This window comes from Pelophylax lessonae, assembly GCF_965119305.1.
Source record: "Pelophylax lessonae genome assembly, chromosome: 8".
Lineage (NCBI taxonomy): Eukaryota > Metazoa > Chordata > Amphibia > Anura > Ranidae > Pelophylax > Pelophylax lessonae.
Window position 1 is genome coordinate 64,354,415 of NC_138775.1, and position 24,957 is coordinate 64,379,371.

The window sequence follows — 24,957 nt, forward strand, 5'->3', positions numbered from 1 at the left end:
CAGCTCAACCGTGTGTTTTAAACCTGTCCCCCCAACCACACATCTACTCTTAGCCTAACACTGTTCAAACAGTGCTTTGATCTAGGAACATCTATATTAAAAAAGAATAGCACACACATGCAAAAGAAATGACTATCAAATATGGAGACAATCCATAAATAAAAATGGGGATTTAGTCCCACCATATGGCCATATCGTGCTCAAGCCCACCACTACGTCAAAGTACCCCATTATCAGTGGGTCCTACACTATCCATAAAAAAGGGGTGAATCCAGCCTCTCTTACCCTTGGAGACAACACTCCTTGCTGGGAGAGATGTGCTAATGCACTACAAGGGACTCCTCCTATATCTACTTGATAGTGGACACTGATAGAGTACAGGTGTGTGTGGGGGATGGGGTGCTCAACCCCAGAAGTCTGGTCAGACCGAATACATAATAAACAAGCAAAAAGTTGGGGGAGCAAACCCTGAACATGTATATCTAAAGCCGGTGCAGCTATGGACCAAGCGACATTTATATTAAAAAAGAATAGCGCACACATGCAAATGAAATGGCTATCAAATATGGAGACAATCCATAAATAAAAATGGGGATTTAGTCCCACCATATGGCCATATCGTGCTCAAGCCCACCACTACGTCAAAGTACCCCATTATCAGTGGGTAGGAACATTTGCCTACTTCAGTGACCTCAATTTATTTCTGTTGAAGTTTAGTAATACAAAGGTATACACGCCTGTTAAAATGTCAGGTTTCTGTAATGTAAAATATGAGACAGGTAGACCTTTTATATCCATTGTACATCCCAGTCATTGGCCCATTTTTATTGGTGCATGTGGTACCTGCTGAGGATGTTTTTGCTAACTTCCTGTCTTCTTTTCATTAGAAACAAAGTGGAGAGAAAGGTTTCCAAAAGAGACAGAAACAACAAAGAAAACACGTTGTCTCAATAGAGTTTAGAAGGATTAGAACATTTGTTGGGTTTTAACTGCTGACTGTGTCCCAATTTGGAAACCTTCCCCTCATTCCCTGTCCTGGTGACACACGGCACATCAGGATGTTTCAGTATGTCTACAGCAAGGGGTGATGAAGTCTCCTAAATATTAGCCATACACATGATGATAAATGACCAGTTAAAGTTTTCAACAAGAATGTCTTGGGTAGAGTTGGGCTTTAAAGTAGAACCATGGTTTACCATTAAAAAAAAAAAGTCTACACACCCCTGTTTAAATGTCAGGTTTCTGTGATGTAAAACAATAAGACAAAGATAAATAATTTCAGAACTTTGTCCACCTTTAATGTGACCTATAAACTGTAGAACTTAGTTGAACAACAAACTAAAATCTTTTTTTTTGGGGGGGGGGGGGGGGAGTAAAAATAAAAAACTAAAATGATGTGGTTGCATAAATGTGCACAACCTCTTATAACTGGAGATGTAGCTGTGTTCAGAATTAAGGAATCACATTCAAACTCGTGTTTGCAAACACGACAGCAAAAGCCATAGTCCGCAGAGAGCTTCCAAAGCATCAGAGGGATCTCAATGAAAAAAGGTATCAGTCAGGAGAAGGGTGCAAAAGAATTGGCAAGGGATTAGATATACCATGGAACACAGTGAAGACAGTCATCATCAATTGGAGAAATAATGGCACAACAGTGACATTACCAAGAACTGGACGTCCCTCCAAAACTGATGAAAAGACGAGAAGAAAACTGGTCAGGGAGGCTGCCAAGAGGCCTACAGCAACATTAAAGGAGCTGCAGGAATATCTGGCAAGTACTGGCTGTGTGGTACATGTAAAAACAATCTCCCGTATTCTTTATGTCTGGGCTATGGGGTAGAGTGGTTAGACGTAAGCCTTTTCTTACAAAGATAAACATCCAAGCCCAAATACATTTTGCAAAAAAATTTACAAAAAAAACATCTGAAGTCTCCTAAAAGCATGTGGGAAAAATATTATGATACATGTCTGATGATACAAAGGTTGAACTTTTTGGCCATAATTCCAAAATATATATTTGGTGCAAAAACAACAATGCACATCACTAAAAGAACACCATACCCAGAGTGAAGCATGGTGGTGGCAGCATCATGCTTTGGGGCTGTTTTTCTTCAGCTGGAACAGGGGCCTTAGTCAAGGTAGAGGGAATTATGAACAGTTCCAAATACCAGTCAATATTGGCACAAAACCTTCAGGCTTCTGCTAGAAAGCTGAACATGAAGAGGAACTTCATCTTTTTTGCATGACAACGACCCAAAGCATACATCCAAATCAACAAAGGAATGGCTTCACCAGAAGAAGATTAAAGTTTTGGAATGGCCCAGCCAGAGACCAGACCTGAATCTGATTGAAAATCTGTGGGGTGATCTGAAGAGGGCTGTGCACAGAAGATGCCCTCGTAAACTGATAGATTTGAAGTGTTTTTGCAAAGAAGAGTGGGCAAATATTGCCAAGTCAAGATGTGCCATGCTGATAGACTTATACCCAAAAAGACTGAGTGCTGTAATAAAATCAAAAGGGGCTTCAACAAAGTATTAGTTTAGGGGTCTGCACACCTATACAACCATATTATTTTAGTTTTTATTTTTACTTCCCTCCATGTAAAAGATTTCAGTTTGTTGTTCAACTGAGTTGTACAGTTTATAGGTCACATTAAAGGTGGAAAAAGTTCTGAAATGATTTATCTTTGTCTAATTTTTTTACATCACATTGACCTGACATTTTACCAGGGGTGTGTAGACTTTTTATATCCATTGTACATCCCAGTCACTTGACACATTTTTATTGGTGCGTTTGGTACCTGCTGAGGGTATTTTTGCTAACTTCCTGTCCTCTTGTCATTAGAAAAAGAAGTGGAGAGAGAGGTTTCAAAAAGAGACAGATACAACAGACAAAACACGTTGTCTCAGTAGAGTTTGGAAGGATTAGAACCTCTGTTGGGTTTTTACTGCTGACTGTGTCCCAATTGGGGAACCTTCCCCTCATTCCCTATCCTGGTGACACGCTGCACATCAGGAAGGCGTAGAACTATGTTTTTTCATTAAAAAAAAGGATGTGCTTTAGCACATTATTCTAAGTGCATATGCGCTTATAGATTACTGTTAGTTCCCTTGCTTTCTTGCAAATAGCTGTTGACCCTCCTTGGAAAGTCTGCGTGATATACAGTAACGTCCTGTGACGGTGAGGCAACAGTACTGCACTGCTCCTGAATTCAGTTGTAGGGGGTGTTGCTGTCAGTACACCTTGTCCTGCCTTTTGCTTTCTGGACTTAGAGCACTGCCACTGTTGCTGAAACCCTCCCACTGCGAGCTACAGTGTCTGGGAGGGGGAGTGTGTGAGACACCAGTGAAGGAAGATTTGGCTCAGTCAGGGAAAATAAAGTTTTTTGAGATACGTGCATAACATGGAAGCTGAATTTGGTACATGCTTCCGCTGTCATACACACTCTTTAATTGTACTTTAACCATTTGCCGACCAGCTGCCATAGGTATACTGTGGCAGGTTGGCTCTGTTACACGAAACAACATACCTGTACATTGTTCAGTGAAGTAGTTAATGGGGGCGTGCGCCCGCTGCCGGAGGCGCCCGCACGCGCTGATTGCCTAGAGAGTAGTGATCGACCGATACCTTTTTTTTAAATGCCGATACCGATATTTTGGTCATCGGATATCGGTATCGACCGATACTGGCCGATTTTTTCGGACATTTAAATTTTTTTTTCCACAGGTACTCTGGTAGAGGGATCTGGGGGTCTAAAAGACCCCAAACCCCTCCTCTGCACTTACAAGCATTCAAAACGCCAAGTTTGGCTGTTTTGAATGCTCAAAATTTTTTTTAATTTGCCGCCAAATACCCAGAAGTGATGTCATGACATCACTTCCCGGGTTTTTTACATGGAGACCCGATCAGAGCCAAATGTGGCTTTGATCGGATCTTCTCTTCGATGGCCGGGCAGGTAGGATGCCTGGCTCTCCAGGTGGGACGGGAGATACGGGCGAGCCGCGGAAGGCGGCGGGAGGGGGGGTTGTCCCCTCCCGCTTCTTGTAATGACAGCCAAGCAAGCGGCTTCTCAGCTGCATCGGTTGTCATTACAAGACAGCCGGCCGTCGGTTATGGACGCCGGTATCGGGGTGATGCCTCTAGCTGCAGGCATCACTCCGGTACATCATTTTCCCAAAATATCGGCAATATCGGTAACCTCAGGGGCCGATTCCGATATATCGGGGAAAGTGCATATCGGCCCCCGATATATCAGCATTGCCGATAATCACTCGATCCCTACTAGAGAGGGAGCCAGTCAGCGGTCCTGTGGAAGCAATGTCCGCCGAGCACTCGCGATCGTTCCCCATGGAGACAGAACGGAGGTCTGCCGAAGTAGACACGGGATCCTGTGTTCCTCCTATTTAGGAACACAGGTCTCTGTGTTCAGCCAGTAAGTAAACCCCCCCCGCACAGTTAGAAAGCATCCTCTAGGCATACATTTAACCCTTTAATCGCCCCTGGTGTTAACCCCTTCCCTGCCAGTATCATTAGTACAGTAACAGTGCATATTTTTACCACTGATTACTGTAGTAATGTCACTGGTCTCCCCTAAAAAGTGTCAGTTAGGTGTCCGATCTGTCCGCCGCAATGTCTCAATCCCCCTAAAAATCTATTTGCATTTAGTAAATTAACCCCTTTCTCTCACTTCTTTTTTCATCACTGTGCTCGTAAGTTAAATCTCCCAGCAGGACAAAGACAGAAAAAAAATAAACTAATAGGGTTTAAACCTTTCCATACTCTACCCAAAACTGACTATACATATACTTTACTTTGAAGCTTATTTGTTTCAACTAAAAAAGTATGAATGAAATCAATAATGACACACTACATTGTTAATATTGTTTATATTGGGCAAAATTTACCAGACTTCTAAAAAGGCCTCGACTGATCTTCCTTTTCAAGGAGATCACCTGTTTGGTGCTAGCCAGGATGACATCATTAAAGGTCCCACAGGGAGGAAAAGTACCTTTCTTCGCAAGCTACTAAGTGGACCCTCGTCGTAGACATGGGCCCTCCTGCTCGGCCTCCTCTGGAAGATCCAAGCAAACTTGGTCTGGCAAGTCAAGAGTGGGCTTCTTCAGACCCACGGACAAGGCCCCTTCAGCATGAAGGTGCGCCCTCACCCGTATCTGGGGTGGGGGACATCTTTGCTGATTCCCAAACCCATTGACTCCCCTAGTACAAGTCAGGTGGACCCACAAGGTCATTCGGTCCGGCTACAAGATTGAGTTTCATTCTTACCCTCCGGTAAGGTTCTTCCTTCCAATGTGCGACTGTCCCCGTTCCGCTTACAGAGTCTTTATAGGACGATGCAAGACCTTTTACTTTGAAGCGTGATGGTTCCGGTTCCGTCTTCGGAATGTTATTAGAGTTTTTTTACTCAAACCTGTGTACAGTCCCCAGGAAGGAAGGCAAGGTGCGTCCAATTCTGGATCTCAAGGCACTTTGCGCGGGTGCAGAAGTTCAGAATGGAGTCCGTTTCCACGGTGATGGCTTCCCTGCATCAGGGATTTTTCTTGCCTCAATCGACATCAAGGACGCTTACCTTCACATTCCAATATGTGTCGATCTCCAGCACTTCCTCCGTTTTGCCAAGGGAGAGGAGCATTATCAGTTTGTGGCATTACTCTTTGGTCTTCCTTCTGCTCCTCGGGTCTTCATGAAAGTGTTGGCCCCGGTGCTAGCATTGTTACGCCAATGGGGGATCCCGGTACTGGGCTACTTGGACGACCTCCTTCTGTGAGCGGAGTCTCATACTGCTCTGGTGGAAAACCTTGAAATCTTGAGGGTGTTTGGCTGAATTCTGAGTTTTCAGAAGTCGGCTCTGATTCCGTTCACAAAGCTGGACTATCTGGGTCTGACTCTAGACTCTGCCTTAGCCGGAGGGATTAGTAATCCCTCCGAACTTGCATGCAGATGTGGTTCCATTTGCACAGTTCCATACGAGGTCCCTGCCAGGGAGATTCTGGCCAAATGGGACAAGAATCCGCAGTCTCTGGTCAAGCAGATCCAACTGAGCCGGGGAATGAAAGAGTCCCTGATAGGGTGGCTTCATTCTTCGGCGCTTCGACTGAGCAAATCCTTACTCCCCTTGTATTGAACAGTGATCACCACGGATGCCAGCCTGTCCGGCTGGGGGGGGCGTCCTCTGCAAAATCTCTGCTCAGGGGGTCTGGACACTGAAAGAGTCCGGACTACTGATCAATGTCTTGGTACTCCGAGTGATCAGACTGTGCCTGGAACATTGGACGGATCATCTTCAGGGATGTCCAGTGCACATTCAATCAGACAGTGCCATGACCGTGGCTTATGTCAATCACCAGGGGGGCACAAGAAGTGTCCTGGCAGCTCTGGAGGTAGCCGGAATTTTAAGGTGGGCAGAATGGTTTGTTCCAGCCCTCTCCGCCGTACACATTCCCATTTGGAAAACTGGCAGGTGGATAACCTCAGTTGGCAGGCGTTGGACCAAGGGGAGTAGTCCCTTTATCTGGATGTGTTTCATCAGTTGTGTCTCCGGTGGGGCATCCCCGAGGTGGATCTGTTGGCGTCCTGGCTCAACAGAAAAGTGCAAAGGTTTGTGGCGGACGTCATGGATGCGCTGGTGGCCCCATGGGGTCAGTATCGTCTGACCCCACGGGGCCTGATTTCGGTCATCTTAGTGGCCCTGGACTGGCCTCGCCGGGCTTGGTATGCCGATCTGGTGTGGCTGGATGCCGAGGTTCTTTGGAAGCTTCCTCTCAAGGGAGGATGTGCTGTCCCAAGGACCAATCTTCCATCCTGCTTTACAATCGCTGGCTTTGACTGCTTAGCTGTTGAATGCCAGGTGCTGATGGATAGAAGTTTGTTAGAGATTCCAAACCTGTTAAAAGCTAGGAAATCTACTTCTAGGAAGATCTACCATCATACGTACATTGAGTAGTGTGAGTCTCTTGGGGTTCATCCTTGCTCTTTTTTCAGTTGCTCGGATCTTGACCTTCCTTCAACGGGGGGTTGAGCAAAAACTGGCCTTGAGTACTATCAAGGGTCAGGTGTCTGCCTTAGCAGTCTTCTTTCAATGGCCCTTGGCCACGCACTCCTTGGTGCATACTTTTCTTCAGGGAGTTAGGCACTTGACCCCTCCAGTGCGGTCGTCTTGGAACCTCAATTTGGTGCTATCAGTCCTCAAGAAGCCTCCTTTTGAGAATTTTCAGGAGATTCCCCTGCTTACGCTGTCCCAGAAGGTGACCTTTTTAGGGGCCTCCACCTCTGCGTGAAGGGTGGCGGAATTGGCAGCATTACCCTGTCATTCACCTTACTTGGTAGTTCACAGTGATAAGGTGGTCCTTTGCCTCTGTCTGTCGTTCCTTCCTCAGGTTGTCTCTAATTTTCATTTAAATTAATACATTGTGTTGCCTTCCCTGTGTCCCAAGCTAAAACATCTGAAGGAAATTGCTTTGCATGCCTTGGATGTGGTCCGGGCGATAAGGGTGTACCTGGCAGCTACGGAGTCTTTTAGGAAATCAGACTCACTATTTGTACTTACGGATGGGCCTCGAAAAAGGGTTGTCTGCTTCCTCTACGACCATTTCCAGATGGATCAGACAGACGGTGGTTCAGGCCTATTCCACCAGGGGTCAGTTTCCTCCTTTCCCTGTCAAGGCGCACTCTAATCGGGTGCTCAGTGCCTCCTGGGCCTTCCGTCATCAGGCGTCTATGACGCAGGTTCGCAAGGCGGCCATCTGGTTGTTGGTGCACACTTTCACAAAGTTCTATAAAGTGAATTTGTAGGCATTCCGCAGATGCTTCTTTTGGCCTGCAAGGTTTTGTAGGCTGCTGTTTAGAGGACCTGGTCCTCTTTGAGGGTTTATTGTTTTTTTCAGGTGAGCTCCAGCTGTTTTGGGTAAGCTCCTGTTTACCTGGTTGGCTATAGTTAGCCTTGAGAATTTATTTTCTGCTTTGGGACATCCCAATGGTTAGAAGATCAGGAGCTGTGTCCGTCAATGAACGAAAGAGAAAATTGGATTTTATACCTACCGTAAAATCCATTTCTCTTATATTCATTGAAGGACACAGCACCCACCCCTCTGTGGAGTTGTCTTTCTTCTGACACTGCTTGTAACAAAACTGACTACCTATAGCAGAGAGAGGGAGTATACCCCCTGGGACTGCCCATAGGTGTAGCCAGACTTTCTTTCTGCCTAGTGTCCTACTCCTGTAGGGAGCAGTATAACCCAGTGGTTAAGAAGATCAGGAGCTGTGTCCGTCAATGAACATCAGAGAAATGGATTTTACAGTAAGTCAAAAACCCCATTTTATAAATGTTTAAAAAAGTATATATATTTTTTTAAAACATAAGAGAAGGGTAACATTTCAAAAAACCATGTACCAATTTCATATGGTCATCGCGAGAGTACAATGGTTTCCGCTCAACTTGTTTCACCAGGAACCTGAAACATATTGAATGGAAACCATTGTACTCCTGTGATGACCATATGAAATTGTTACATGATTTTATACAATGTTACCCTTCTCTTGTGTTTAAAAAAAAAAAAAAAAATATATATATAAATCATTTTTTTTTTATTTTATTATATTGCGGTATTGATGTCTCTAGCATCTTAAAAATCCCTTTTCTACATTCCTACAAAAACGACCTAATTAATTGGGATGTGGTGCGTTATATCCTCGCATCTCTAGATATAGTCCTTTTTAAGCTATAAAGTTCTGCAGGGACTGTCCAAATTTTGATTCATGTATGGGCACGGAGGTCATGTTGGATTTTCCTCGCTCGATCAGAGTGCAGGCTGTAGCCTTCCACTCTGATCATTGTTTTCTGACGATAGGGATGTCTCCCCACTTTCAGAATACAATAGCTCAGAGGATGAGGGAATTGTGAGTTTTTTTCATTCCACCTGCTGGTGGAATGAAAAAAAAAAATACTCTTCTATGGACTGCCTTACACAGCACAGCCAGGTGGGTAAGACCACTTCATGCATGTATCAAAATTAGTCGAGTTCAGGAGGGACTAGCAATATTTCTCTCCATGTATGGGTATTGTGGTTGTATGGCCTTATCGGTTCTTTGTCCCTCAATCAGCTCTGCAGGCTATAGCAGGCAGCACTGATCAGAGGAAGTCTAGCTCAGCAGGAGGAGGGAATTAAGTTGGATTTTGAACAAGAACAACTCATTTATGGGATGCCCTACAGTTAAAGTGGAATTTCTACCTAATTCTAGCTATGTGTACTTACCTATTTTCAGCCCACTTCTGTGCCAGTCATGTGATCCCCTGTGTCAGTGAGTGGTTGCTGCAGGGAAGAGGAGAGAGTGCTGACAACAGTTGGGAATTCAGAGAGTGGTGACGTTACCCAGGCTTCCATATCTCAGCTATTGTCGTCACTCCCTCCTCTCTCCTGCAGCCACATCTGATGAACACAGGGGATCCAGTCAAGTCTTTCAGTTACCATCAGTTTTTCACTTTTTTTTTTTTAAAGTGATATTAAAGTCTTGTTTTTTTTTTTTATGTTTAAAAATAACAGACATGTTATACTTACCTGCTGTGTGCAGTGGTTTTGCAAAGAGTCGTCCAGGTCCTCCTCTTCTCGGGTCCTTCACAGACACTTCTGGCCCCTCTCTCCTTCCGAGTGCCCCCAGAGCAAGCAGCTTGCTATGGGGGCACCCGAGTCGAGCTGCTGCTCTATGTGTCTATTCAGACATGGAGCCGCTACTCGCCTACCCCCTCCTCATTGGCTCACTGACTTTGATTGACAGCAGCGGGAGCCAATAGCGCCTCAATGTGGAGGGAGGGTATTCAGGCTTTGTGGTTCTTGTGCAACATTGCTGCAATGAGATGGGACTCAGGTATGTATTAAGGGGGCTGAGGAAGGCTGCTGCATAAAGAAGCGTTTTTATCTTTATGCATACAATGCATTGGGATAAAAAAACGTTCTGCCTTTAGAACCTCTTTAAGCAATCACATGACTTCTGTTCTCAGCTGTATAAGGGCCTGAAAGAGATGAGGGTGGAGACTCCTTGTGACGATGGGTAAGGAGGGATGTGGCGGCAGCAACTTGTACGGAGCACAAGCAAAGTCTAATGTAAAATGCAGAGACACACATATGCTGTCATGAGCATGTGGGTGTGTCAGCAGGACCCAGAGAAACAGCAGGACGCTGATCATGCCAGTGTAGGGGGGCATGTCAGCAAAAGTCTGACCACTGGAGCACAGGCAGGTTGTGCTCCCAAGTAGAATGCACAGAAGAAAACTGACCACGCTGTGATGGATTTACTTCCATGTCCAGCACGGTCAGTTTGAAATAGGAAATCAGGGGAACTGGCAGGAACATCAGATATTTGACAAAAAAAAGAAGCAATGCAAAAATAACAGGATACTTTTTAATACAAGTACATGGTACAACAAGCACATATCAGGAATATGAAATGTCGGGGTAAAATACACTTTAATATAATACAGGTACAGTATCTCACAAAAGTGAGTACACCTCTCACATTTTTGTAAATATTTTGTTAAATCTTTTCATGTGACAACACTGAAAAAATTACACTTTGCTACAATTTAGTGAGTGTGCAGCTTGTATAACAGTGTAAGGGCTCTTTCACACGGCCGCTCCGTGTGAAAGCTCCACTGCGGTCCTTTTTTTTTTTTTTTTTCACGGAGCGGATGACATTTCTGTCATCCGCTCCGTGTGCCCGCATATCATCCCATCCGTTTGCGGATGATATGCGGACATAATGTAAGTCTATGGGGATTGCGGATGTCAGCGGATGACACCGCTGACATCCGATTTTCCTTCCTTTCCGTTTTTTGAACGGAACAAAAATAGGGTTCTGTTCCGTTCCAAAAAACGGAACAGAACTGACAGGAAGAAAATCGGATGTCAGCGGATGATATTCCGCTGACATCCCCAATGCCATAGACTTACATTATATCCGCAAATCATCCGCAAAAAAATAGGATAATTTGCGGACATACGGAGCGCCCGTGTGAAAGGGCCCTAAGTTTGCTGTCCCCTCAAAAGAACTCAACACAGCCATTAATATCTAAACCACTGGCAACAAAAGTGAGTACACCTCTAAGTGGAAATGTCCAATTTGGGCCCAATTAGCCATTTTCCCTCCCCGGTGTCATGTGGCTCGTTAGTGTTACAAGGTCTCAGGTGTGAATGGGGAGCAGGTGTGTTAAATTTGGTTTTATCCCTCTCACTCTCTCATACTGGTCAGTGGAAGTTCAACATGGCACCTCATGGCAAAGAACTCTCTGAGGATCTGAAAAAAATAATTTTTGCACTACATAAAGATGGCCTAGGCTATAAGAAGATTGCCAAGACCCTGAGACTAAGCTGCAGCACAGTAGCCAAGACCATACAGCGGTTTAACAGGACAGGTTCTCGCAAGGGTCGACCAAAGAAGTTTAGTGCAAATGCTCAGCGTCATATCCAGAGGTTGTCTTTGGGAAATAGACGTATGAGTGCTGCTGCAGAGGTTGAAGGGGTGGGGGGGGGGGTCAGCCTGTCAGTGTTAAGACCATACGCTGCACACTGCATCAAACTGGTCTGCAAAGCTGTCGTCCCAAAAGGAAGCCTCTTCTAAAGATGATGCACAAGAAGGCCCACAAACAGTTTGCTGAAGACAAGCACTGTAAGGACATGGATTAATGGAACCATGCCCTGTGGTCTGATGAGACCAAGATAAATGTATTTGGTTCAGATTGTGTCAAGCGTGTGTGGCAGCAACCAGGTGAGAAGTACAAAGACAAGTGTGTCTTGCCAACAGTCAAGCATGGTGGTGGGAGTGTCATGGTCTGGGGCTGCATGAGTGCTGCCGGCACTGGTGAGCTACAGTTCATTGAGGGAACCATGAATTCCAACATGTACTGTAACATACTGAAGCCGAGCATGATCCTCTTGCTTCAGAGACTGGGCCGGAGGGCAGTATTCCAACATGATGGCAACCCCAAACACACCTCCAAGATGACCACTGCCTTGCTAAAGAAGCTGAGGGTAGAGGTAATGGATTGTCCAAGCATTTCTCCAGACCTAAATCCTATTGAGCATCTGTGGGGCATCCTCAAATGGAAGGTGGAGGAGCGCAAGGTCTCTTACATGCACCAGCTCCATGATGTCATCATGGAGGAGTGGAAGAGGACTCCAGTGGCAACCTGTGACGGTCTGGTGAACTCCATGCCCAAGAGGGTTAAGGCAGTGCTGAAAAATAATGGTGGCCACACAAAATATTGACACTTTGGGCCCAATTTGGACATTTTGACTTAATGGCTGTGTGTTGAGTTATTTTGAGGGGGCAGCAAATTTACACTGTTATACAAGCTGTACACTCACTACTTTACATTGTAGCAAAGTGTAAATTCAGTGTTGTCACATGAAAAGATATAATAAAATATTTATAAAAATTTGAGGGGTGTATTTACTTTTGTGAGATTCTGTAATGATGTAATATTAAATGCTAAGCTTCATTGTGTGTTGTTTATATCTGCCTGGAGTTCCGCTTTAACCTTATTTTCCCATGCCAAGGAATAAATTGTATATAAATGTTATAGCTCTTACAATCATGTACAAAGTTGTTCTGACATTTATAAAAACTAGCTAAGACTTTTTCTGCGTATGATGCAAAGTACCAAGTTGCATTATTATCCTGTAGCTTGTGCAAACCTCTATATCGTTTCAAGTGTAATGCTTGAATTTCATTATCTAAATTCCATCACGGCACCACTAATGAATAGAGCCATTTCGATTTCATGTCATAATCATTCCCCCGTCTTTTACCACGAATTGCTGCTATTCCCCCCATTCAGCGCTACTGTAATTTAGCTTATGGTGTTTTTGATTCCATGCCAAAAGTCCTTCATAGTTATGATTACGAGGCAGAACCGATGACTTGAATGTGCTGTAACTGGAGAATCGAAATGAATATGAATCTGTGGTTTTACCTTACTCCTTGTAGAGATCTCCGTCTTTGTGCTTTGATCCAGATTTTATTTGGCAGGTAAGTTGAAAGGTTTGTGTGTGCGCCTTATGTTCCTTTTTTTCTTATAATTCTGTGTGTGTGTGATGAATTGATTTCTCTGCTTGGACTTTTTCATTTGCGCCATCTGCACATCCTATGTAGATAGAGGGATTTTTTTTCTGAAATAAACAAATGATAAAAATGTAGAGAAAAAACCTACTTGCTGCATCTATAGGCTTCAGTTTAACTGTATCAGGATAAAAAGCTGAATGGCCATTTGAAGAGACAACAACTGTAGTCAATAGTATTTAAGGGTTTATAGAAATCACTTTACTAACACAATACAATGTATTGTAGCTTGATGAAAAAACTGTGACTTAAAGTGACCCTTTCCATAAAGCTAGAATGACGGTATTTGTATTGCTTATTTACATTGGTCCAGCTTGGCATAATGTAAGTATGCATTACTCATACCTGATGGACCACTGGGGAAGCTGTAAATTATTGTAGTAGTCTCCGCTACTACAGTGATAGCCTCCATCTTCCAAGTCCTGCTTAGGTTCAATGGGAGCGGTTGTGCCACTACACATGACAGTGCCATACAAGCAAACCCCTGTAGTCAGTATACAGTGGGACAGCCGCTCACATAGAACCTGAGCAGGACCCGGAAGATCGTGTTTGTCACTATAGTAGCACCAACTACGGCGATTTCCAGCTTTCCCCAGCTGTTCATCAGGTATGAGTATTACATATGTTGTGCCAAGCTGGACCAGGACAAATAATTCCTTGAATTCCGATTTTAAAAGACTCCAAATAAAAGCATTGTGTAAACTTTTGGCACTATATAAATCCTGTATAATAATGCTACCCTAAAATAAAACAATTGTGTTACCTATCTGTTCAGTGGGCAGCAAGTCCATTTTCAGCATTATAAACTGAATAGTTAAAGTACAAATTTAGATTTGTTAAAAAAAGCACATTCCAGCCCCCTCCCTAGCACCTTAAACTTATACTGCCAAGCCATCCGCCCGAAAGTGCCACCCTCTGGTGGGGGCATCCATTGTTGTCTGCAACCTAGCTGGTAAAAATCTAGTGTCTGCACTTGTGCACTCACGACCCATAGACTTAATTTGGATGCACAGGAGCAAAGATCACAACCTGCTGTTAAGCCTCACCCCCTGTGATCATTTCCTGGGAACTAATGCTAGAATGCACTATTAAAGGCTTAATTGGTACATTTTGGATAAAGAATAAATGTAAAAATCAGAGCAACCCAAGCTAATGTGTTAACAGAATTTATTAAATTAAAGCGCAGTGACTCAGAAGCAGTCACTAAGATTAAAATCTTCTTTGTCATTGAGGGTTACTATACTTGCAGGACCCACAAATGGCCCATTACATTATTATAGGAGAAAATTGATCACTAAGCAACTTTGAAGGTCAGCTCCATACACTGCTGACACATAGAGGTCTATTTATAATGTTTTTTACACACGATTTACACAATTCTTATCCAGAATTTACACATTTTTCCAATGTAATCCATTTGGAAAAATTGAATCCATTTGGAAAAATTAGTATTTTGTAAAAGCATTTATAAATGGACCCCTTGGTGTTTGGTGGTTGCTAGTAAGTTGAATCAAATTGTAGAATATTATATCTTTTATGGTCAGTTTAAAAAAAAAAAAAAACACTTTGATAAGAGTTCTCAATGTTGTACAACTGGTACATTGTGAAGCCAAGTGATGGGGTCATGCTTCCTCAATGGATTCCTAATTATGTGAACATATAGTTGTTTAATCAGCCTGCCACCTTTAGAAACAGAGTATTGAAGGTCACTGTCGGCATGCAAATCTTTATAATATGTTAGTCTTTGTTTTTAACTGACCAGTGCCCACCCATAACTAAACAAATGCGAGGTTGGAGCCCAGATAGCCACTACTTGCCATCCTTTATCTGGTCATCCTGGTGCAGGGGAAATGTACCCTCTTTATCTTACTTAGGTTTTCATAATTAGGTTTAGATGCACCTAAATGGTGACTTCTGACTTGTTACTGCTGACATCAAGTCTGTTACTTTGCTTCATCGGTTTGCTGTTTCTAGGGCTTCTGAAACCCTCTTAAAAATGCATATAACATTTTTCCCTAAATCAGAATATAATAAAAAAAAAACAAGAACAAAAAAAGACTAATATAAATATAATGTAACATTAAAACAGTTTTATTGATAGGAAAACCATAGCAGGTAAAATGCAGCTATAAACAGATTGTGGTAATCCAGACATTAAACAGAACAAGGAGCACACAAAAATATAGACATCATAGGAAAGGGAATAAACTGAGAATATACAATTAGACAAGGTAGGCAGGACGGAAGCCAAAAGTATAGCAAGTAAAATACAATTGTAACCAGATGAACCAGGTGAATTCTAAAAGTAGAACAAGTAAAGTCCAGAGCGATGTACAGTGATACAGTGTTGACAATCTTCTTCTCCTGGTCATGTGAACATCTGTTTACTTGTTTCCAGGATAAAAAGATATAAAATGATCAAGTAATAAAATTGAAAATATTAAATTAAACACTTTGCATAAAATTGACCAAAATCATTACAGTTTACAAAAAAATATTAAAATAATTAATTAAAATGACCTTATCCCCTAACACGGATTAGAGTAAAGCCATCCTTTAGAAGAGGAAGGTTTAGGAGACCTCCAGATGCCACTACTATTCAATACTTTGGGGTGTCATATAGTGGTTCCCCGCTTCCTCCCAAAGCCTGCTACATCACTACAGAAGACAGTGGTGATGTATTGGCCAAAAAAATATGGGAAAAGCAGCATCATCCAGAGGGACACACATTTCGGGACACACCCGGATGTGGCATATAGCAGCATAGCCTCAAGCTCTTCAAATGCACTACCGCTGGAAAGTGTATTAACCTATTGCTATTACATGGTGGCTTTAGTTTTATCTAGAAATATTAATAGGGTCACTTTAAGGTGCACAGCATAGGAGGTATGTGGTAGACATAATTGCAATTTCTAAAGTAATTTCTAAGTGGTAAAATCAGATTTTTATTGTATGTATATTGAGCATTTAGTATTTAATATATCATTATTTATTTGCTGGTAAAGATCGATAACCTAATATATCTAGGTTTTGGTTTCCTACTGCTATCTGCACATCTTTTGCAGAAAGGCAGTGCATGCTGATGTTTGTATCCGTGTGAATGTGTATTAGTGTGTCTTTCCAAATAATGGGGGATGGTTTGCAGTTTACAATGCATGCAAAAATAAACACTGCTGTTATGTGTGTTGGGTTTTTTAATCTTGAGTGCTACCTACTTTCCCTTTGCTTATGCAGCTGAATACTATCTACTGTGATTTCTCTGTAATTTACTAATTACTTACGTATTTTTTTTTATCCTTTCTTTTCATTGTGGCATGGCCTTTAAAACAGTCATTTTTTAACAAGACCCAAACAGGCATTTGTAATAATCTGAACTTTCATTCATGAATTGTTACAGCAGTGCTGTCTTGCATCTCAGAGATAGCTGTTTGTCCCATTTTTACTTGTATTCTCTTCCTGTCCTAGCAGAAGTGTTAGCAAAGTTGAATCCTGTTGCCCACACAACTTTTTTTTTAGTTACTGCCCCAGCTTAGTTCTGTTTACATGCACTCATAAAACTGTCACAAATGGTACCTACGAATTAAAGAAAGTTAAAGGCTAAAGCAGGACTGAGAAATGTCTAATTTCAAAATAAATCACCTACTTTTTCCATTGCATGCCCCTGTAGACTTGGATGATGCTCTTATTGACCTTTGCCAAATTTAAATGTCCACTATTCTCCTTTTCCTGTAAAATCACCTGCTCAATGTTTTTGGATAGATTCTCATGCACACATACTGCTGGTGGGCCAAAATCAATCTGTTCGGTTACCAGTAATAGAAACGTCTGCACCATTATGGCTACTGTGAACCCCCCACTAGAATAGTAATCTAAATACTGCAAAAAGTCAGGAAAACGGGAGCACATAAGGTAACATATTGCATGATTTGACTAAGTGATTAGCCTGGGATTTTCATTTCTCATTCGGTCATTTCACTGATGCCATTGGGATCTCTGTGGAGAATGTGTAGTGCAGTTTTACTGGAAGGCAATACTGATGTCAAAAAGATTATAAGACAAAGCCCGTAAAACACAGAAAGAGGGGATTTGCTGCAAAAAATATTTTGAGGGTAATGTTTCAATTTAATTGACCATAACTGTCTTTCAGCCATAGGGGTTGATTTACAAAAACTGGAGAGTGCACTATCTCTAACTTCAAGCTTGTTCAATTAAGCTTTGACAAAAAAAAAACTTTGAAGCTGATTTCTTTGCAGTGCTGCATCAGATTTTGCAAGCTTCCTTTTTAGTAAATCAACCCATAGGGTCTGTTTTTAGAACAGAGCTAAGGTAGGAGATAGGACATCCTCTGTGGGGGAGATTTACCAAAGCGGGAGCACTCAGAATCTGGTTCAGCTGTGCATGGTAGCCAATCAGTTTCTAACTTCAGCTTGTTCAATTAAGCTTTGGCAATAAAACCTGGAAGCTGATTGGTTTCTATCCAGAGCTGCACCAGATTTTGTACACTCCAGTTTTAGTAAATCAACCCCTATGTTTCTACTGTAAAAGGTGAAGATGTAACTAAATAGCTCACACGACTATCCTTGAGACATAAGTCTGAGCTGTCAGTTACAATTTAAGAGAGAACCAGACAAGAATGGGCATTTTTTTCTTCTAACCATAGCAATATATCCTAGTGCTGATTTATTGACACAACTCAAATTATTAACGCTGCATGTTTTAACTCTAAATTCTAATTTGGTACATACACACACACACCACAATTACTATGCAGAAGGAATTATAAGATGTCCTAATTCTGTTATGTCAGAGATCTATAGTAATGTACCAGCTAAAAGTGCCCACACATTTATTATTAGAAGTTATTGTTAGTGGGCAGTGCCAAGCAATAAGCTAATAGAAGAAAAGTGTAATGCCACAATTCAAACATATTCCATGTTAGTAGGATACAATCACTTATGCATGCATATCTAATTGGGCCCAGACTACTACCGTGTTTCCCTGAAAATAAGATCTACCCTGAAAATAAGACCTACTGTTATTTTCGGGGAGGGCTGCAATATAAGCCCTACCCCGAAAATAAGCCCTAGTTTAGTGTCTGTAAAATCCTAGCATCCACTTTATTACTGTGTTATATAATGTCCAGGGTGTTTCTGTAATCTAATAGTGTGAAATACCTTTGGTACAGTGCCGCTCGGTGCTGAGCTGATTCCCCGCTCTGCTGTTCTCCTCTTCTCATAGCTGTCAGTAGGGGATTTCAGCCCCCTCCCCTCTGCAGTGATCAGAGCGGGTCATGGAAGCACACATTCCTGTATCTCGGCTCCCTCTGCTGGCCGCTGTAAGTATCGCACACATTCCTGTATCTCAGCTCTCTCCTCCCTCTGCTGGCCGCTGTCAGTATTACCCACATTCCTGTACCTCAGCTCTATCCTCCCTCTGCTGGCCGCTGTCGGTATCGTGCACATTCCTGTATCTCAGCTCTCTCCTCCCTCTGCTTGCCGCTGTGGGTATCACACACATTAATGTATCTTGGCTCTCTCCTCCCTCTGCTGGTGCTCCCGTGACCCCCAGCGGGGGGAGAAGAGAAGGAGAGCAGAGCGGGAGATGAGCTGAGCGCCGAAAGGCGCTGTACCGAAGATATTTCACACAATTATGTTACAGAAACACACTGGACATTATATAACACAGTAATAGGTTGGATGCTAGGATTTTACTACCACATTTACTAGGTTCACACAGGGGATTCCTGACAGGGAGAGAGGGAGAAGACAGCACATTACAGATAAGACCTACCCCGAAAATAAGCCCTAGCGTGTCTTTTGGTTCCAAAATTAATATAAGACCCGGGCTTATTTTCCTGGAAAAACTGTAGTAGGCTGATGCCAGAAGGTTTGTAGGGTCTAAGCATAGCTGACTCTTTCAGAGCTCCCATGGCTCAGCCTCAATCGATTCTGTTTTAAAACAGGGAATTTAACTGTAGCCTATGTTCATGCTACATTTCTATTAATTAAAATAGTATAGCAAGAAGTAAAGTAGTGTTGGCTAGGTTAGGTCATATGCAGAGATGTGAGCTAATGAGTTTTATATTCTCTGACTGATTTGTATTTCCAGTCTGGCACTGCAGCTAAGGTACAGAAAAAGATAATTTAGTTGTTAAATTAGTAGCTCATCACCATCCGATGCGTATTTCCTAATTTAGAGTCTAAGGCTGGCCATACATGTTCAATTTTCTTGTACATTTTTCTTTACATAGTTTTCTTTGACCATATAATATGAGGTCAAAACTAAGAGAAGACCCGATCAAAGTCGCATTCAAAAAAATTACAGCATTCAAAACAGCAAAACTTGGCGTTTTGAATGTTTTTAAGTGCAGAATGCTTTTAAGTACATTAAATCTTTTTTTTAATGTACGAAATATCGACCAATATCGGCTGATACCGATATGCGATGACCAATATATCGGTATCAGAATCGGTAATAAAAAAACGATATTGGTCGATCACTAGTTAAAACCTGCCATGTTTTTTTGTTTTTAATCTGTCCCCTATTGAGGAGATTTTTCTTCATTTTCTGTCATGTAGACAATGTACAACGTGAGAGAAAAGCTCAATCAACAGAGTAAGGGGCCTCCCTCCTAGACAGTTGTCACCAAGTAGAGTAGCCACTGCAAAATATTTTATCCCCATCGCTGTTCTAGTCTTGATTAACAGCATCGGGAGGCAATGGCGCCGCTGCTGTGTCTCAGCCAATCATGGGAGGGGGGTCCGGACGGCTGAGACATTCATGGACATCGTTTAATAGAGAGGGGGCTCAGGTAAGTATTAGGGGGATTGAGGGGAGCTGCTGCACTCCTTTAAAAATTTGGATTTTAGTCCTGGCCACAGTGGTTGCCAGGACCGGAGAGAGGGTAAACCCCATTAATGTGGACACAGCCAGCAATAGTTCTAACCCCTCACCACTATCCAGAATTTAAAAGGCTGGAAAAAGTTCTGGCTATTGTATCTACGCTTACATTTTTTTTGAGCTCACATTTCTGTTTCATTCCCGGGACAGATTTTTTTCTTGTTCAATGGGCAGAAAAGGAGGAACTCTCAAACGTGGGACTTTAGCGGCAACACAAGCTGATGCAGTAAATGGACACTCATATAGTATATAATTACAAAACTTTATTTTGACAAAGAACAATAAAATAAAAACATGTCCTGAAAGTCTATTCATATAACTTCCCACTTTAGCAACCTAATGGTTGTATTAGTGTTTCCACAGATTTGTGGATCACCAGTAGTGTGGTCCACATATGGTGGACACCCAACACGTTTCAAGAGCAATTGTTCTTAGCCTGCTTCAAGAATATACAAAAACCAGAAAGGAGAAATACATTCTATAATAGAAACATAACATTAGATATATTATAAATAAGTATATCACAAAAGTGTATATTATTCATTGTGTCTGCCCAGAGGTAGTTAATACTTGTTGCAGTGTAATATAGCATTTTTTGCAGTACAGCCACAATAAGGAGTCAGATAAACGCGTGAAAAAAATGTATCCTCAAATAACCAACGGGGGACAGCAGAGTCTAGTCAAAGGCCTATGGACCGCTGGGGTCGCGGAAAAGCCACACAATATCAGTAGGTCTAAAAGCAACAAAGGCAAAAGATCAAAAACATAATTTAAAGGATAAATAGGAAACTTGACCTACGAAGGATCAGGAAAATATAAATATAGATTTATAGACAACTTCTTACTTGAATAGCAAACTGATGTTGTCCCAATTGGTCCTATATGGAACAAGGGAGTAACTATCGCTGTTGCGGTGAAAAAAGGAGAATCTTTAGAGATATAAAGATTTTCTTGCTCGGTAGTTTTATTAAGTTTTCAGAAGGAATAGTACAAAATGAAGCATCATGATAAATACTGCATTTTTTTAGAAGCACAACTGGAGTGCAAAGTATGTAGAGAAATATATAAGATACATATAGAAAATACCAACATAACGATTCATGAGTAAGTCACCGAGGTCAAAATATATATCAACAGCATATAGGGGTAAGAGCAGATTTTTTAGGTGTTTTACATTGTTCCTCCACAGATGGGAACATCATGTGTAAGAAAAATGTAATTATATGGCAAAAATCTGTCTCATTATCAACTTTGATTACGTCTTCTTTTCCTAAATGCCCTCCCTTTCACCTGATCCAAACAGAACTGTTTTGATAGGGAATAGTTCAAAAAATGTTTGTGTATTACATGCAATGGTGGATGGATAGACAATAGTGCAAATGTCAGCCATTCTTTATTTTGACCTATTTCTACAAATTATTTTGTGGTCTTCTACCTTTATCCTGTTGAAAAGTTCAAGAGCAACAATCATGGTAAGGGTTTTGGAGGGTAGTAAGTGAAGGAACGAATCCATAATCAGTTTTTATGAACATGGTTACAGCGAACAATGCTGATGTCTGATTGGTTGTGTTGGAAAGCAACAGTTATGTATGTCAAGGCAAAATAAAACAAAATATGCAGAACATTTCATGCCATCCATGTACATTTCCCCATGCTTTATCCCTTTAAAGGCTCTGCAGGTACAGAAAAATAGTTGATCTGCCAGAAATGCACTGCGCTCCCAATTTCCAATTGTGGAATGAGACCACATGCCTATTTGTATTGCACTTGTAAGGCTTTTGAGTTGATTTGCTAAAGGCAAATGAGCTGTTCACTTTGCAATGGAAGTTGCACATTGCTAGAGAATTTGCCTCAGAACTAAGTGAATGTTAACTTTGCAAAGAATACCCAAGCCCTGTGTAAAAGGAAAAAAAAAGAAAAAACAAAATAGCTTTTTTGTTTACAGATGATTGGATGATGGAAGTCAGCGGAGCGTCATATAATTCACTAAGCTCCGGGGGAGATTTTCTTGCAAAGTGCAACTACCCTTGCAAAGTGAACAGTCTATTCTCGCTTCATTAAAGCAACCTCGTGGTGTCAGCCCTGACCAGTTGTCTGTTGTTAAATACTAGGGATCAGTTGTTCTGTAGTGCAGATAAGAACTAGGAGGACTCCTTGAGGTAACACAAAATGCGCACAGTTCTGAATTTCGGACACTCATTAGGTATTGTTTTGCACTTAACAAAGAGATATAATAAAATGCTTTCCATGGTATACAGGGAACCAAAGAGAGAAGTTCATTGTTAGGTTCTTCATGCACTTTATTTATTTATTTTTTAAAATCAAAGCCTAATTCCATTGTTAGCTTCACTTTAACCAGATGCAGACCGCCCGCGTATATGTACTGTGGCTATGGGTAGAATCATGTACCTGTACGTAATTCTGCACTTTCGGGTCTGGGGCACAACCGCACACCGCCGGCGACCTGCTCTGGCTGTGAATGGACACAGTGGTAGCCATCTGGCAGATGCGATGTTGGGCGGGACTTGCCGATCGTTTGGGAGACAGGCAGAACGACGCTCTGCCTATGTAAACAAGGCAGATCGTTGTTCTGGGACAAGGGTAGGCTGTGATCCTGTGTTCTGCTAAGCACAGTACAAGCACCCCCCACACAATTAGAAAGTTCTCGGTAGGAACACATTTAACCCTTTAATTGCCCCCTGATGTTAACCCCTTCACTGCCATTGTCATTAGTACAGTGACAGTGTATATTTTTTGTTGCTGAGTCATAATTTGAGTAAGGCTGAGTGCTACTCAGCCATTCAGAGGGAGCCTTCTAATTTATTATAGCATTCAAGGCTTCCTCTGATTGGCTGAGGTGGAGATCATGACTTCATCTACCCACCTCCTCACCTCAGGCAATCAAAGAAAGGCTTGAATTAATTCCTGACTTTGTTCCAACAGCAGACGGGAAGTCACGGCACCAATGCAACATACAGTTTAGACTTGCTGGTGCCAGCTTGGCCCAAATTAACAATTTAAAATGAAAGGAAACCTGGAGTTAGGAGGCTGTAAGCCTTGAATCTCAGTTGCCCCAATGACCATGATAGCAAAATTAATATTGATTTTGTAGTTTAATCTGAAAAGAAGAGTTTCACATTATTAATAACATTGTTTATTTATCTAAACGCTTTGCTTGTTTTTTTTTTTTTTTTTTTTTTTTTACAAATTCTGTCTTATGGTATTCGCCTGCAAGTGCTTTGTCTGCAAGTGCTGATCTTTGTTGGACTTAGGAACGAGCTCCCAGAACGGAACTCGTTCATAAGTTGGGGCCTTACTGTAATTTCTTTTGCCCCCCCCATGCCACTACATTTAGCCTCCATTATAGATATATAGGGAGGCACATAAGATACTGCAGTCAAAACTGGGGGGGCACTAATAGTTTTCACCACTAAATCATACCACTGAAAAAAAATAAAGAAGTATATATACTGTGAATAAGATTACAAAATAGGAGCGTAATGGCATGCAATACCTTTTTATTGTACTAACACTTCAAAGACAAGCTTTCACGAGTTTTCCTTTCTTCCTTGGGTATTGCTTCAGAACTGAGAAAGAGAGGAAAACTCTCAAAGCTTTTCTTTATAGTTTAAAGCAATTTCAGAAAACACCAGGGCTGTGAGAGTGGAGAAAAAGAGAGAGGATTGAAAGAGATGAGAGAGGGAGGTTGGGGGGGGGAGGTAAAGAGAAGGAGAGAGGGGAGAGAGAGAGAGGGGGTTAGGGAGGAGAGAGGGAGGAGATAAAAAGAGGAAGAGAGAATTGAGAAAAAGAGGGGGGAAGAGAGAGAAAGAAAGGGGGAGAGAGAGAGTGGGAGGGTAAGGGTGAAGAGAGGGGAGAGAAAAAGAGAGGGGAGAGAAAAGTTTAGAGAAAGAGAGAGGGGGAGAGAGAGAAGGAGAGAGAGGACGAGAGAGGAGGGAGAGGGGGGGAGAGAGAGAGGAAGGAGAGAAATAGATGAGAGAGGAAGGAGGAGGAGGAGGGGGGGAGGGAAAGAAGGGGAGAAAAAGAGAGAGATAGAGAGAGAGAGAGAGAGAAAGTGAAAAGAGAGAGGAAGGGGAGCCCTTGCAGTAGGTATCTCTTTTATGTGCACATTCTCCAGAATACCTTCACCTAAATCGATGGCTCTGCTTCTCCTGCCCAACTCTGCTCCTCCCTCTCCCCCTCCTCGAGGCAGCTCAGTTCTTCCTTCACCTCAGATCTGATATTCTGTACCCAATCAAAGGTTGCAAGCTTGTAAAGGGGATGAGAACAGTGGTGCCCATTGGCTCAGTAGGCAGCATGAGGCTGATCAGCTGTAGCTGGACAGTTAACTCTTCTGTTTCTTACTCCCTGTCCTGGTGGCTGGTTGGCAGCTGTTCCTATACAGTTTTAGGCTGCTGAATCCTTCCTGCTGCAGTGCTGCTTCTACAGTAATAGGGCAGGGAGAACTGCAGGGGCCCCCCATGCATGTAGGGCCTGTGGGCAGTGCCCAGGAGTGCCCGTGCATTAAGACGACAAGCTGTCACCTCTTCACTACACCTCCAACCTCCCCACAGCTGTCTCTCCATAACTGCTCCCCTCTTCCTACTTTTTCACAGTTCTTTCTCACCTCTCCTCTTCACAAAAGCTTCAGAATGGTTCAGCCGACACAGTGCAGTCTCCACCTATCAAAAGTGTAGCACGGAGCCAAGAGAAACTCTTTCTCGGCTCTGTGCTATACATCTGACAGGCGGAGCAGGACTAAAGCTGCCTCCTGAAGTGCCACAGGAATTCAGGCAGTTGCGACACTTGGACCCGGGTACCCACCTTTGCCCAGCAGCCTAATTTAGCGGGGGTGGGGGGCTGACAGGGGGGCAAGGAATAACCTGGGGGGGTCAATTGCCCCTCTTTGCCCCCCTGTACTGACGCCACTGA

At 42.5% G+C, this 24,957-nt stretch overlaps 1 protein-coding gene across 6 annotated transcripts in view; it reads left to right on the plus strand.

The window, feature by feature from the left end:
• The window catches only part of ERC2 (ELKS/RAB6-interacting/CAST family member 2), a 1,553,364-nt gene that overhangs the window by 334,163 nt on the left and 1,194,244 nt on the right, over window positions 1–24,957 (plus strand). For 3 of the 6 annotated variants that reach the window (XM_082265097.1, XM_082265098.1, XM_082265102.1), the window contains one exon: window positions 12,997–13,038. The exons of the other annotated variants lie outside the window; for them this stretch is intronic. In XM_082265097.1, coding sequence (XP_082121223.1) covers window positions 12,997–13,038 — 42 coding nt within the window. The remainder of the gene's footprint in view (window positions 1–12,996; window positions 13,039–24,957) is intronic. 6 annotated transcript variants of the gene reach the window in all.